General features: G+C 41.7%; 1 protein-coding gene across 18 annotated transcripts in view; it reads right to left on the reverse strand.

The window, feature by feature from the left end:
* adgrb3 (adhesion G protein-coupled receptor B3) overlaps positions 1-16,838 on the reverse strand; it is an 838,641-nt gene that overhangs the window by 39,175 nt on the left and 782,628 nt on the right. For all 18 annotated transcript variants that reach the window (XM_072558131.1, XM_072558228.1, XM_072558211.1 and 15 more), the window contains one exon: positions 12,130-12,776. In XM_072558131.1, the coding sequence (XP_072414232.1) occupies positions 12,130-12,776 (647 nt within the window). The remainder of the gene's footprint in view (positions 1-12,129; positions 12,777-16,838) is intronic.

The following is a 16,838-nucleotide window of genomic DNA, read 5'->3' on the forward strand; positions in this document are numbered from 1 at the left end:
CAATCAAAAGAATAAATCTTTCAAAGCAGAAAAGTTAGTGGGAAATCTCAAAGTCACTACATTGACTATAACTTTATTCACTGACGTGGCCTCCATGGAAAATAGCATCAGACATTATCTTCACCGTTTTGTGGGATGTGGCTTTCCCTTGAAGGCATCCCTGATTATCTTTGAAATGGTTGATTTGGCAGGCAATTTCAGAGGGCAGTTAAGAGTTAACCACATTACTGTGGGTTTTTAATAACATTTAGGCCAAACCAAATAAGAATGATAGGGAAGATGATGGCCTAGTGGTATTACTAAACTATTATTTCAGAGATCCTGATGGTGTTCTGGGAACCCAGGTTCAAATCATGCCATGGTAGATGGTGGTATTTGAATTCAATAAATAATTGGAATTAGGAGTCTATTAGTGACCATGACACCATTGCCCATTGTCAGGAAAAACTCATCTGGTTGACTAATGTCCTTTTGGGAAGGAAAGCATCATTTTTACTTAGTCAGGCCGACAAGCGAATTCAGTACTACATTATCGTAGTTGACACTTTACTGCTCTCTGGTCAAATAAATGTTGGCCTGGTCAATAAATAAAGGGACATTGGTGAACCAGATGGTTTTCTTCACAACAACTGAAAATACCTTCATAGCCACCATTACCAAGCCTAGCTTTTGCTTTCAAATTTATTAATAGAATTCAGATTCCACCAGCAGACATGGTGGGATTTGAACCCATGACCTTGCGAACCTCCGAATTACTAGCTCAGTGACACATGCGATGGACAAACAATAGCAATAGGCAACAAATTACTCAGGTAGGTTCAAAAAGAGATGAAAATGAGTATCTTCCAAAGTCTTGTACAGCACAACAGAACCATCACTTGCTTCAGGAATAGAAGACTCAAGAGGGTTTAGCACTTCATGGATATTCTGAATAATAGCCCGACAGATCAGAACTTCAAGGTAAATTACTTCGTATGTTGTGAATATGTTTAAAGGGCATTAATCTGGTGTATTTATGTGAACTAAATATGACAGCATCGCAGCTGCTACTGGAGGAAGCTCTGAGTGAACTGCTAGCATTTGAGTGTTTGAACTCAACTGCTGTTAGTCCTAGTGAGTGAAGTCATAGAGTCATAGAGATGTACAGTATGGCAACAACCTGTCCATGCCGACCAGATATCCCAACCCAATCTAGTCCCACCTGCCAGCACCCGGCCCATATCCCTCCAAGCCCTTCCTATTCATATACCCATCCGAATGCCTCTTAAATGTTGCAATTGTACCAGCCTCTACCACATCCTCTGGCAGCTCATTCCATACACGTACCACTCTCTGCATGAAAAAGTTGCCCCTTAGGTCTCTTTTATATCTTTCCCCTCTCACCCTAAACCTATACCCTCTAGTTCTGGACTCCCCAACCCCAGGGAAAAGACTTTGCCTATGTATCCTATCCATGCCCCTCATAATTTTGTAAACCTCTATAAGATCACCCCTCAGTCTCCGACACTCCAGGGAAAACAGCCCCAGCCTATTCAGGCTCTTCCTACAGCTCAATTCCTCCATCCCTGGCAACATCCTTGTAAATCTTTTTAGATTAGATGAGGTTACTTACAGTGTGGAAACAGGCCCTTCGGCCCAACAAGTCCACACCGCCCCGCCGAAGCGTAACCCACCCATACCCCTACATCTACCCCTTACCTAACACTACGGGCAATTTAGCATGGCCAATTCACCTGACCTGCACATCTTTGGACTGTGGGAGGAAACCGGAGCACCCGGAGGAAACCCACGCAGACACGGGGAGAATGTGCAAACTCCACACAGTCAGTCGCCTGAGGCGGGAATTGAACCCAGGTCTCTGGCGCTGTGAGGCAGCAGTGCTAACCACTGTGCCACCGTGCCGCCCTAACCTTTCAAGTTTCACAACATCTTTCCGATGGAAGGAGACCAGAATTGCATGCAATATTCCAACAGTGGCCTAACCAATGTCCTGTACAGCCACAACATGACCTCCCAACTCCTGTACTCAATACTCTGACCAAATGCCTTCTTCACTATTCTATCTACCTGCGATTCCACTTTCAAGGAGCTATGAACCTGCACTCCAAGGTCTCTTTGTTCAGCAACACTCCCTAGGACCTTACCATTAAGTTTATAAGTCCTGCTAAGATTTGCTTTCCCAAAATGCAGCATCTCGCATTTATCTGAATTAAACTCCATCTCGCATTTATCTGAATTAAACTTCTCAGCCCATTGGCCCATCTGGTCCAGATCCGGTTGTAATCTGAGGTATCCCTCTTCGCTGTCCAATACACCTTCAATTTTGGTGTCATCTGCAAACTTACGAACTGTACCTTTTATGCTCGCATCCAAATCATTTTTGTAAATGACAAAAGGCAGAGGACCCAGCCCTGATCCTTGGGCACTTCACTGGTCACAGACCTCCAGTCTGAAAAACAACCCTCCACCACCACCCTCTGGCTTCTACCTTTGAGCCAGTTCTGTATCCAAGTAGCTAGTTCTCCCTGTATTCCATGAGATCTAACCTTGTTAATCATTCTCTCATGGGGAACCTTGTCGAACGCCTTACTGAAGTCCACGTACTGCTCTGCTCTCATCAATTCTCTTTGTTACTTCTTCATAAACCTCAATCAAGTTTGTGAGACATGATTTTCCATGCACAAAGCCATGTTAACTATCTCAAATCAGTCCTTGCCTTTCCAAATACATGTCGATCCTGTCCCTCAGGATTCCCTCCAACAACGTACCCAACACCGAGGTCAGGCTCACTGGTCTATAGTTCCCTGGCTTGTCTTTACCGTCCTTCTTAAACAGTGGCACCACATTTACCAACCTCCAGTCTTCCGGCACCTCACCTGTGACTATCGATGATACAAGTATCTCAGCAAGAGGCCCAGCCATCACTTCTCTGGCTTCCCAAAGAGTTCTCGGGTACACCTGATCAGGTTCTAGGGATTTATCTACCTTTACCCATTTCAAGACATCCAGCACTTCCTCCTCTGTGATCTGGATAATTTGGAAGATGTCACCATCTATTTCCCTACAGTCTATACCTTCCATATCCTTTTGCACAGTAAATACTGATGCAAAATATTCATTTAGTATTTCCCCCATTTTCTGTGGCTCCACACAAAGGCTGCCTTGCTGATCTTTCAGGGGTCCTAAGCTGCCAGTCCTGCCTATCCCTGAGCCATGTTTCTGTAATTGCTATGATATCCCAGTCCCATATTCCTAACCATGCCTTGAGTTCATCTGCCTTCCCTGTTAGGCCCCTTGCATTGAAATAAATGCAGTTTAATTTATTAGTCCTACCTTGTCCCTGCCTGCCCTGACTGTTTGACTCACTTCTGTTCTGAACTGTACTAGTCTCAGATTGATCTCTTTCCTCACTATCTCCCTGGGTCCCACCGCCCCCCCCCCCCCCCCCCAACCCACCTTACTAGTTTAAATCCTCCCAAGCAGTTCTATCAATTTTCCCTGCCAGTATATTAGTCCGTTCCAATTTAGGTGCAATCCGTCCTTCTTGTATAGGTCACTTCTATCCCAAAAGAGATTCCAATGTGCCAAAAATGTGAATCCTTCTCCCATACACCAGCTCCTCAGCCATACATTCATCTGCTCTATCCTCCTATTCCTGCCCTCACTCGCTCGTCGCACTGGGAGTAATCCAGATATTACTACCCTTGAGGACCTCCTTTTTAAATTTCTACCTAACCTTCTGTAATCTCCCTTCAGAATCTCAACCTTTTCCCTTCCAGTGTCGTTGGTTCCAATGTGGACAATGACCTCTTGCTGGCCCTTCTTTCCCGTGAGAACATTCTGCACCCTCTGTGAGACATCTTTGATCTTGGCACCAGGAAAACAACACAGCATTCTACTTTTTCTCTGCTGGCCACAGAAATGTCTGTCTGTACCTCTGACTGCAGAATCCCCTAACACAATTGATCTCTTGGAAGCCGACGTACCCCTCGTTGCATTAGAGCCAGTCTCAATACCAGAAATGTGGCTGTTTGTGCTACATTCCCCTGAGAATCCATCACCCCATACATTTTCCAAAATAGCATACCTGTTTGAAATGGGTATATCCACGAAAGACTCCTGCCCTAAGTGCCGACTTCTCTTCCCCTTCCTGGAGTAAACCCATCTATGTGACTGTATATGAGACTTTCCCCTCTTCCTATAACTGCCATCCATCACATACTGTTGCCAATTCCTCATCACTTTTATCTGTCTCTCCAACCGATCCACTCGATCTGATAAGATTTGCATCCAACAGTGTTTATGGCAGATATAATCTGTAGTAACCCTTAAACTCTCTAAACTCCCATATCTGACAAGAAGTACATATCACTGCAAAGGCCATTTTTGCTCCTTTACAATCTACAGACCCAGAAAATAACACCATCTTATTCCTCTACAAACATTGCCCCAGGTTAAATTAGTAGTTATGGCTTGTATTTTAAGTTTAATCAAGAAACTTATCTCCAAAAACGTATAATCAAGAAATAACCCACTGTACTCACTACTGCAGCCTTTTTATTGGACAGACTGAAAACCTATCTGATTCTGTGTTGTGAACTTTGCCAAACAGGTTCCTCCAAGATTAGCTGTGAAATTCACTGCTTGTTAATTTCCTCAGATGCACTCTGATGTCCAGCGTCTGAGGAAATGAATTCAAAAACAGCAATGGCAGGTTTTCTCTCTCTCTCTCTCCCTCTGCTGCACTGTCCTCATCTCATGCAGAGCTGGATTGAAATCTGGGTTCACATCTGCTGGCACAAACTTGAGGATACATTTGAGTAACATATGGGTTGAGGAAGCCTCATTAGTCTGCATGTGCAGATGGATGGACCACAGAAGAAGCATTCAATATAAGCGTCATTTTTGGCTTGCAAATCCTCCCATGATTTTCCAAGTGTGGTGACAGGAAACAATAACCAAGTCTGCTTCTACAATTCCCCCCAGAATGGAGTTGGGTTGTTGAGTGCCAATGTAAAGTTTGTTTTTCAAGTATCAAAGAGTAGGCTTACAAAACTAACAGAAACATACAAACAAGGAGCAGACCATTCAGCGCCCCAAGCCTATTCAATACAATTTCACTATTCAGTAAAACCATGTGTAATCTGTCTGTCACCTCAAATCTATCTTCTTGCTGCCCCCAACAACTTTTCAGCACCTTTCTGTCAACCTGTTTGGCAAAGTTCACAACACAGAATCAGATAGGTTTTCAGTCTGTCCAATAAATGTTTAGGACACTCTTCCTGAGAAGTACAGCTTCAATGGAAGTACAGCTCCAATGATTCACAGCTCTCAGAGGGGAAAAAAAAATCAGCTAATCTTAGTTTAAAATGAGTGACCACTAATTTTAAAATAGTGACCCTTGGTTCCAGATTCTCCAACAAGAGGAAATATCTTCTCCATATCTGCCCTGTCAAAGTCCCTAGGGGTCTTGCACGTTTCAATCAAGTCACTTATTGCTCTTTGAAACTTCAACAGGACACAGTCCTAGTTTGTTCAACCATTACACAGAATTCAACTGGCCCATTCAGGTAGTGGTCTAGTCAACCTTCTCTAATCCTATTCCAATGCATTTCTACCATTCCTCAATTAAGGAGACCAAGGTTAGGCGCAGTACTCCAGATATGTTAAAGCAACCAAGGAAGTTGATAAATATCCGAGTACAACATTTAATTGGACAGGATTCAATATCAGCAATTCAACTGTGGAAGTCAGAACGATTAAATTATTCAAGTAATGGTCACTTTTTTAACTGCGCCTTCATGCAGTTGTGATGTGAAACTTTCCATCCTCTACATTCATAAAGTCTATTCCGCTGTAAAGGACCACTCAATTCCACTCAGATAATGCCTTCTTAAGTGCTGTGTATGTTCCAAAGTATTTCAAAACCTTTAAAGCACAATCACCATTATAGTGGAAGTCACGTAGCAGACATAGTAAAGATCCCACAAATAGCAAACAATTGGATTGAAATAACTCCACAAAGATCAGTATCCTGTTAAAAAAGGGTTACTCGATAACATGTGGAAAGTCCTTGACTTTGATCCAGCTCCCTCAGAGCCAGGTGTCAGAGTGAACAGGATATCTGACACTCCTGTTTATATCGGTCAGCCAGGGCTTTTAATCAGGGAATCCATAGTCCATGAAGTCCACCTGACTGACCAGGTTATAATCACTAAATGGATGACCGGTTAAAACTATTTGAGAAATAATATTAGCCAAAACATTAGGTCAGCTAGCTTTATGAGGACAGTCAAACTTTGCTCAACATCAATTGAAAGAGAAAGCACCTCCACTGCAGCACTGAGTACAGCACTGAAAACCAATACTGGATTATGGATTGGTATCCTAGATTGACAGTCTGCTGGGAAGGATAGCTGTGCAGACTTGCTGAGAGATGGGCAGTAGTCCTATCCATAATGCAGAAAGTCACTTTAACCTGAACAAGACATAGATAAAATGACAACTGTCCTCTGTTTCCTCTTGCCAGAGATTTTGATTGGCATGCCTCTGTTAGAAGTCGTATCCTATTGTTGACTATTGCTTTGTGCAAGCAAACAAGGGCAGTCCACAATCTACTAAGATGTAAGAATCATGTATTAACAGTCTCCTGCAGTATGTTTCCAAGTGCACTGAAGCTGCTGAATATTGCAGTGCAGAATGCTGAACAGAATGCACATTAATGGATTCATTTTGAACTATGCTGGCTATCATTTTTCTCTCTGATGCCTTCTGGGATCAAAATCATGATGGAGAGTCTTCAAGCTGCTGTTATCCTGCAGCTTTTATCTTCTCACCCTGTGCACACCTATGTAAATGTTCATTTTCACTGCACAGAAGTTATCTGGTGGAGTGGCTTACCCTCTTGTTATAGAATTCATCTAACCATTATTTCATTATAATCGGAAAGTTGGAAATGGCATGGTTTCTGATATTGGTGCATAGTTTACTTGTATCATCACCATCATATGCGATGATAAAACTGTACCCCCTGTGAGTTCGCTCGGTCATTAATACCTCCCTCTAAATCCATGTAATGATCCTCATTGCTTCAGGTAAGGCAGAGTATCATGGTAAGGCTAGTTGCTAAGACAACCCAGAGTGTTGCTGTCATCCTACCTGCAACAAGAAAGTACATTCAATGAGCCATCTCAGTTATTGCTTCAGGCATGTTTCAAAAACATTTGTACAGGGGAAGTTTGTGATTAGAACTGTACAAACCTGCAGCATATTCTTGTGCCCCAGCCATCTTGCCATCCACTCCTATAGCATGTCCAGACTCTTTGTTTGCATTTTGTTTCATTCAGTTTTAAGCCACTTCATAATGCTGCCACATGCTGGCATCCAACACTGGGAAAAGCTTTGATCTCAACAAAATATCGTTTTAAAGGGAAGATTCAATCAGGGCATGAATCTTGTGTGCCAGGTTGATCAGGCAGTGACACAGCTTTCTAGCTTGAGGGATGCATCAATTAAGTGCCTTATAGTGCAGTGCATAGCATTTGCACCTCTGAATCAGAGGCTCTAGGTTCAAGTCCCACTGTGGGACTTGATCACCATGGATGATGTTCAAAAGATTGAGTACAAACCTGTAAATCCTTTGAAAATACCTATGGACGGCTTTACGAATGGGAGACACTCCTGATCAGTCACTGTTGATATAGACTTGTGCTCCACAAATTGTATTCTTGTGCTGACTGCTTTCAGGAAAATGAATTGCCGATGTAAACTGTGTTTTGACAGTCCCTTGTGTCTCTCTGCATGTGGAAACAGTGAAGATGATGGTTGATCGCTCACCTGGACATGAGGCAGCTTAACTAAAGGAATTCTGTGAGGATGAGAACTGAGGGATACAATGTAAGAGTTAACCCAACTCAGTCACCTGAGTTTACAGAAAGTATACTGAGGCAAACATATGTCTTCCTGTGGGTTGGGAAAAAGTACAAGTTGGACTCCCATTCACTACTCCACCTGAGCAACAAGAGAAATTTCACACCACAAAGTTAAGATAACTTGAACCTGAATTAGGTTAAAATATCTTCTCCAGGTATAACTGAATATTACAGTTTGTTCATTAATCTGTAAAAGTGAAGTGTTAAAATGGAATGCATAGGTTGTAGTACAATATATTTTAAAAATCCAAAAAATTTAAATATTAAATATCATTTGAAAAGTTATTTTATGGACATGGGCATTGTTAATGAGATCAGCATTTATCGCTTATCCCAATTTGCCTTTGAACTGAATGATTTGCAAGGCCATTTCAGAGGTCAGTTAAGAATTAACAGATTGCTGTAGGTCTGGAGTCACACGTAGGCCAATTCCAGTCAGGATGGTAGGTTTTTGTCACTAAAGGACAATAGTAAACTGATTGCTTTTTTTTTAAACAACAGGTGCCCATCACGTTCCTCCTCATCTGAACAGATCCGATGTACGCGTAGGGCTTCTCCATAGCGGATGGCTGTTTTAATATGTTTTGGGTGGAAGCTGGAGAAGTGTAGCATTGTGAGGTTATCTGTGGGTTTGTAGTAGACTAGCATTCCCCACAATGACGGCATTCTGGCAACAGCCTCAGTACTCAGCACCAACAGCTGCCAATCTCCAATCACTACCCCACAACTCATTTGCTTTATTCTCGATCACAATGTCTTCACCTTTGACAACCAGTTCTTCGTCCAGACACATGGAACAGCCATGGAGACCAAATTTGCACCCCAATATGCCAACATCTCCATGCACAGGTTTGAACAAGACTTCTTCTCTATGCAGGACCTCCCACCAGCACTATCTACCAGGTACATTGATGACACTTTCTTCCTCTGGACCCATGGCGAGGAGTCACTGATAAAACTGTACAGTAATATCAACAAGTTTCAGCCCACCATCAAACTCACCATGGACTACTCTCTACTATCTGTCTTATTCTTGAATACCTGCATCTCCATCAAGGACAGACACCTCAGCACCACACTCTACCGCAAACCCACAGACGACCTCACAATGCTACACTTCTCTAGATTCCACCCAAAACATATTAAAACAGCCATTCCCTATGGACAAGCCCTACACATACACCAGATCTGTTGAGATGAGGAGGAACGTGATGGGCACCTGGAAGTACTCAGGGATGCCCTCACAAGAACGGGGTACGATGCTCGACTCATCGACCGCCAGTTCAGACGTGCCACAGTAAAGAACTGTAATGACCTCCTCAGGAGATAGACATGTGCTGCAACTGACAGGGTACCCTTCGTTGTTCAGTATTTCCCAGGAGCTGAAAAGCTCCGCTATGTTCTTCGCAGCTTGCAACACGTTATCAATGAGGATGAGCACCTCACCAAGACCTTCCCCACACCTCCACTGCTCACCTTTAAACAACCGCCAAACCTCAAACAGATCATTATTTGTAGCAAACTGCCCAGCTTTCAGGACAACTCCATACAACCCTGACACGGTAGGCGCTGCAAGACGTGTCAGAGTGTGGACATGGATACCACCATTACGCGTGGGGACACCTCCCACCATGTACATAGCAGGTACTTACGCAACTCAGCGTAAGTCTTCCTCATACCCTGCAGGCCAAGATGCCCTGAGGCATGGTACATTGGTGAAACCGAGCAGAGGTTATGGCAACTGATGAATAGGCACCACACAACAATCAACAGACAGGAGTGTTTCCTCCCACTTCAGTGGTCTAGGACGTTCAACCTCGGACCTTCGGGTGACCATCCTCCATGGCCGTCTTCGGGACAGGCAGCAGTGAAAAGTGGCCGAGCAGAGGCTGATAGCCAAGTTCGGTACCCATAGGGAGGACCTCAACCGGGACCTTGGCTTCATGTCACATTACAGGTGACCACCATTGCACCACACACACACATAGACAGGCACAGGTATATATATACACACACACACAAACCCACATGCACACATATACATTTTTGGGATGAATTTGTACTTGCAGATTTACATTGTACTTTGTTCAAAAACTGCATGAATCCACGTTAGATTCTGTTAATTCATTTTTAGATAAGAATCAGTCTAAACATTATGGCACAAACAGCGGCAGACAGGGGGGCTAACACCTTCAACACATTATCTGGACTGACACCAATTGTTAAAGTTAACCTGAGAATGTAACTTTTAAAAAATGTTTTGTGATTTACATATGAAAGAAGTGAAACTATCATGGTCATTCTAACAGATGAGAAACTTAACAAACAATCAAGGTATTTTTCAATGTATAATTTCAGTTACATCACACTGTAAACTTTTGCTATAAATTCTGTGTCTTACAATTGTGTACTCCACAACCACCTGATGAAGGAGCAGTGCTTCAAAAGCTAGTGCTTCCAATTAAGCCTGTTGGACTATATCCTTGTATCTTGTGATTTTCAACTTCAACAGGTTCACTAGACTCATTCTTGGGATGACAGGGGTGGCAGGACTGACATATGAAATGAGACTATTTGGTTAGGAGTATGTTTATTACCTTTTAGAAGAATCAGGGGGAGCCTCATAGAAACTGATATCATTCTAACAGGACTAGACAGGGCAAATATAGGAAGGATGTTCCTAATGACCAGAGTCCATGACCAGAGATCACAGTCTAAGAGATCACATGGTAGGCCATTTAGGACTGTGATGTGGAGAGAGTCTTTCATTCGGAAAGTGATGAGCCTATGGAATTCTCGGACACAGAATGTGGTTCAGGCCAAAACATTGAATATTTTCAGGAAAAACTTGAATGTAATTCTTAGAATGAAAGGTCTCAAAGGGCGTGTCAGAAAGCAGGAGGTGAAGTTGGATGATCGTCTTAGCCATGATCAAATTGAATAGTGAAGCAGGCTTGAAGGGCCAAATAACCTCTTTCTGCTCTTATTTTCTATGTTTCTAAAATGTACTTTTTTTCAGAAATACTCAAGGTCTGTACTAGCAAATGACCTAAACAAAAAGGGTCAATTGGGATGAGAAAGGGTCAGAGGTTCCAGGCTTTAGTCCAGACCTTACTGGCTCCTACTTCCTTCTATTTGAATTCGGCATTGCGTATGATCTTAAATGTGGTAACTGGTACAAAGGACATCCATTGCTTAGTAGGTCAGGAACTAGGGAAATTTCCTGGGCTTGGAGTCCTAGCCCTGACCTTTAATATTTGGATGGTTTTGTTTGGGCTTGTGCAGAGTCTCCAACTTCTCAAAGGTCTCAGGAAACTGCCAGTTAAGGTTGGCACTCCGGTTTTTCACCCTCACACTACACCTGGATGTGCTGAAAGGACTGAGCACTATTGGTCCCCTTGAGGATCTAGCTTTTCAGTCAATTATTTTAACCAAAGGACATTTCCCAACCCCTTAGATACATGCTATTTTATTACAACCTAGGTATTACTGTTGGTGAGACATTTGTAACTGATTGTTGATGGATTCATGTAACATTAGATTAGATTACTTACAGTGTGGAAACAGGCCCTTCGGCCCAACAAGTCCACACCGCCCCGCCGAAGCGTAACCCACCCATACCCCTACATCTACCCCTTACCTAACACTACGGACAATTTAGCATGGCCAATTCACCTGACCTGCACATCTTTGGACTGTGGGAGGAAACTGGAGCACCCGGAGGAAACCCACGCAGACACGGGGAGAACGTGCAAACTCCACACAGTCAGTCGCCTGAGGCGGGAATTGAACCCGGGTCTCTGGCGCTGTGAGGCAGCAGTGCTAACCACTGTGCCACCGTGCCGCCCACTAACATTCCCTGCTTGCTATTTTGAGGGACATCACAATAATAAGGAGGTGGGCAGATTCCTTGGATTAAATCATTGATAAAGAGCAGCAATGAAATAAACTTTGAGTGTTAATAGTGGTGAAAATTACATGAGGTGTTCAGAGGTTTACTTGCTGTAGAAATTTCTTTACTCCTAAAGTCTGTATAGAATAAGATACAACTTGCAAAGGAATGGAGAGACAAGATAAATGATAATTAAAAAAAACTCACATTGTGCAGATAGAGAAGTAGAACAGACCACTTCAGCAGTAACACATTTAATAGTTTGAGAATACTTTTTGTGCACCTTTTCAATGCAAATGTACTAACCTCTAAAGAGCTCATCGATACTGTTGAGCCTGTTTCACTCCTTGATAGTGCAGTGTTATTTTCATCAAGTTCGGAAACAATGAAGTTCTTTACAGCTGAACGAGGCTCAAATGGTATATTCTGTTTGTGTTCTTGTGTGATGAGGTGTTGGTCTAAATTGAAACTGATGTGATCCATCACAGATGCGCTTGTATTAAATTCAGGGTTAACCTTAAAATGCGTTAACCTATCGTGTGGCATGCCTTCCATGCTGATATTTATTTTGCTTTCATCTTTAATGACAGGTTGGACATTTGCTGAGCCTCTTGGCATTACAATGTAGTCACTCTCCATCATCCTCTCTTGTGTTTGCGCTAGCTCAGCATCCCCCGCTCGTAGATTATCATCCGTGCATAAATAAACTGTTCGTCGCAATTCACTGTTCTCTTTCTTTAGACACTGCTCTGTTAATTCATTCATTCCAATTGGTACGTGCATAGCTGGTGGCTGCTGTATCAAAACTTTGGAAATGATATTTCCAGGGAGGGTTGAAAAATTCACGCCTTCGGGAGTGATTCCTTTGTCCTCTTCCTCATCATTCAGAGAGATCCTTGACATTGTTCCTGTTATTGTAGCAGCTCGACAGCTCCCAACATCTTTGTGAAGGACTGTGAATTGGAAGAAGAATTGGTTAGAGTTAAAAATTCAGCAGCTGCAAAGCTTTCACGACTAGTAGCTTATTGTTGTAAATTAACGTTCTGATAAAATGCAGTCCATTCTGTTTCTCTGAGTCTTTGATACTTTAAAAGTCATTACCTTCTCCCAAAAGATATTAAAGTCATCTATACTTTGTTTTAATCTCAAATAAGAAAATCCCTGTGCCATTTTAAAAGTTATCGTCTTTGCGATCAGTACACAGAAATGGTTGAGTTAAAAAAAGCCAAGGCCCATATTGTCTGCATTCTATCAGCCTGGTAAGCTTACCATAATACAGCATTCATCCTTGCAATGCTGATATTTGCGATGAAGTCAGATGAACAGCATTTATTTAGGGGAAGCTGCATATATATCATCAATTTAAAAGAAATCTGTCATGGGAAGCGAATAATAGTGACCAAGGCAAGGTTGTTGGAATATCAGACATGAATCTAAAAGGTAAGTAGATTTAAAATTCTGTATTAACACACAATAATATTTCTCAATGGGGCCACTTTGATAAGAGCTGGACACGTCAGATGGTTAGTATGTGGTACTAATAGCCTCCAAGTTGTGAGCTCAGGGAATTGTTATAGCAAAGGAAGAGATAATTTGCCCGTTATGAATACACCAGCTCTGAGTTATCAACTTACTTAGTGTCACTCCCTTGCCTTTTTGGTCATAATGCTGCACACTCTTCCTTTTAATATAATAATCTAATTCCTACTCAAATGCATGGATTTGACTATATGCTCAATCCTGGTAACCGTTATATTTCTGCCTGACAGTTGAATTTTGTGTTATTGGTGTGATATCTAGCTTTAGTAAGGGTGACCATGATACTATTAGACCATTGTAAAATCCCATTTGGTTCCTCAGTGTCCATTATAAGTTCACCCAAACTCCTTAGACAGTGCCTTCCAAATTCTGTGACCACTACCATCTAGAATGAAAAGGGGAGCAGGCACATGGAAAGACCATAACATGCAAGTTCCCCTCCATGCCACTAATCATTCTGACTTGGAAATATATTGTCATTCATCAGTGTCACTGGGTCAAAATTCTGGAACTACCTCCCGAAGTACATTGTAGGTATTCCTCCAACAATGGATAGTAATGGTTCAACAATGTTGCTCCACCATCTTCACAAGAGCAAATAGGAATGGGTAATAAATGTTGGCATTGCCAGCAATTCTCAAATCCTGTAAATGAACAAATAAAACCTACTACCACATTCCAGTCTTAATTATACAGCCCTGCAAATCTTTGCTCCTCAGATGATGATCTAATTGTCTTCTGAAACCCAAATTGACTCTCTCCATGTCATTCTCTGCTGTTTCATGACTGCTCAATGCATGAAAAAGATACTTATCTCACCATTTACTTCTTTTGCCAATCACCTTAAATCTGTGACCGTCAATCTGGATCCATCCAGCAATGGAAAATGTTTCTCTTCCTTACTCTGCCCAGACACACATGGTTCTGAACAACTCAATCAATTTGCCTCTTATTCTCCAAGAAACATTTTTGACCTTCTCCGAGCGATCAACAGAACAGCCCGTTTGATTGGCACCGCATCTAGGAACAGTAGCAGCAGTATATACTTTATTTACAACACATATAGCACAAGTTCACCAAAAATCCTTAGACAGCACCTTCCGAACTCATGACCATCTGAAAGGGGAAGGGCAGCAGATTCATGGGAACCCCACCATCTGTGAATCTCCCTGCAAGCCACTCACAATTCCACTTGGAAAGAGATCACCATTCCTTCAATGTTGCTATGTCAAAATCTTGAAAATTCCCTACCTAATGGCATTGTGGGTCTATCAACAACACAGCATTGCAGTGGTACAAGAATCTCCTTCTCAAGGACAGCTCAGGATGCAACAAATGATGCCCATGTCCCATGATGAATTAAAAAAAAACGTTACTTGCTAGTTAGCAGTGCAAGCCTGAATGTTGTGTACTTCATGCAGGCATGATCTGTTTCAGCATCACAGTTGCAAATACTGTGTAATCATCAGCAAGCATTCACACACCTTATAATGGTGAGTAGATCACAGATGAGCAGCCAAAAATGTTTCAGTGACATTACCCTGTTCATGTAAGTTTGATCAAATATAATTCCAAGAGAGAAGTCAGTCTAAAAAATTAATATAATTGGAATTCTCTTCAGCACATGTGTCTATGTGGTGTAAAAGATCAGCGTGGATGGAGCAACTCGTCAAAGTTAATAAATACAATTTGTGGCTTGATGGTTTGTGTAATTGGAGTGCTTTCAAAGAATAACGGGTTAATTAGTAAATTTTAAACTAGTTATCCTATTATCATAGTAAATGCATTATAATTAATGCATTAAACTACAAGACTCCACTAACTATATGCTTCCATCTAAAATAGGATGACACCTCTAATAGGCCAGTCACAGATTTGATGTTTGAACACTTCATGATCAATACAATTTGAATTAATTTTGCTTGTTAGATGTAATAAGAATAAGTAATCTTGAAATGCTATATATCATTGACCTTTGTCTCAATGCATTTCTTTTCACATGTGACTTATAGAAACCTGAAAAATTTACATCACAGAAAGAGGCCAATCAATCAATCATCTATACACTACCTGAATAAATTTTAAAGCCCACTTACTAGCATCTAGTACTTAGATGCAGGTTACAGAATTTCAGGTGCAGATCTGATTCCTTTTCAATATGTTGAGTATTTCCACTTCAACTACCAATCTGGGCAGTAAATTCCAGATACCCACTACCCTCTGTATGGAAATGTTTTCATCCCATATTCCCTGTAATCCTTTTACCAATCACTTTAAATCTATGGTCCCTGGCAACTGCCCTCTCCACTGGGGGGTAAACAGGTCTTCCTTGTCCACTCTACTCACGCACCTCAATTCTTTGGACACCTCATTGAATCACTGTTCAATCTCCTCTGTTTTAAGGAGATGAACTCTAGCCTATCCAACTGTGCCTGGTATCTGCAATCTTTAAGGGTGGACAACATTCCTGTAAATCCTCTCAATACTCTCACTAAAGAAATTACAACCTTCCTATAATGTGGTGACTAGAGCTGCACACAAAACTCCAACTGTGACCTAACAAATGCCTTATGTAATTCCACCATTACATACTTCTCTCATTACGCTCCTGCTAATGGTGTATTGCCAAGCATGTTTGTCTTCCTCAAATGCATAATCTCACACTTCTCTGGATTGAATTCCATTTGTCACATTTCCATCCTCTCAACTGAATCAATGATATCTTCCCGCAATCGACAGCCATCCCCCTCACTATCAACGAATTGGTTATTACCCATCTACAAATTAGCCATCAGACTGCCCACATTTCACTCGAACCGTGTTTTGACATTTTGTACCTTTCATTGTTCAAATACAAGCTGCAGAGGAATAAGATCCAGAGGATGATAATAAGAACCACTTTCATTCAGAGAACTGCCCAAATCTTGAATGTTTCACCAGAGAATCTGGGAGAAGCTGATTCCACAAATAAATTTCAAAGATTTGGATAAATTCTTAAGGATGAGGTGCTTGTAGGGTTAGGTACCAAAAAAATGAGAATGCGAACTAAACACAAATGTTCTTTGATAGAGCCAGTACAAGCATAATGGATTGAACAACCTGTGCTGTACATTTCAATGATTGCACATTTGATGAACTAGGCAATTAAGTTATTAATTCGTTAATTTGCATCAACACCATTCAGAGATTTGAGGGAACAAAGGATCTATATACGAATAATTTTCTTTACAAGAACTATACACACATAGCACATTATCAGCATCCTTTCCCCATTTATCCGAGGTAATGGGATCCAATTTCTGTTCCGGAGCAGTCATATGAACAGGGCAAGAAGACACATGATGATGATTTATGTGAGACTCTTGAGACATATGAGGAAACAACAAATAATGCATTTGGTGGTAGCACTACTCCATTCAGAAAAGGTAAGTTTGATTGATTTTCCTGTCAGTCCAAGCTTGAGACCTCACTGTTGT

The sequence above is a fragment of the Chiloscyllium punctatum genome, chromosome 3 (genome assembly GCF_047496795.1).
Source record: "Chiloscyllium punctatum isolate Juve2018m chromosome 3, sChiPun1.3, whole genome shotgun sequence".
NCBI classification, from domain to species: Eukaryota; Metazoa; Chordata; class Chondrichthyes; order Orectolobiformes; family Hemiscylliidae; genus Chiloscyllium; species Chiloscyllium punctatum.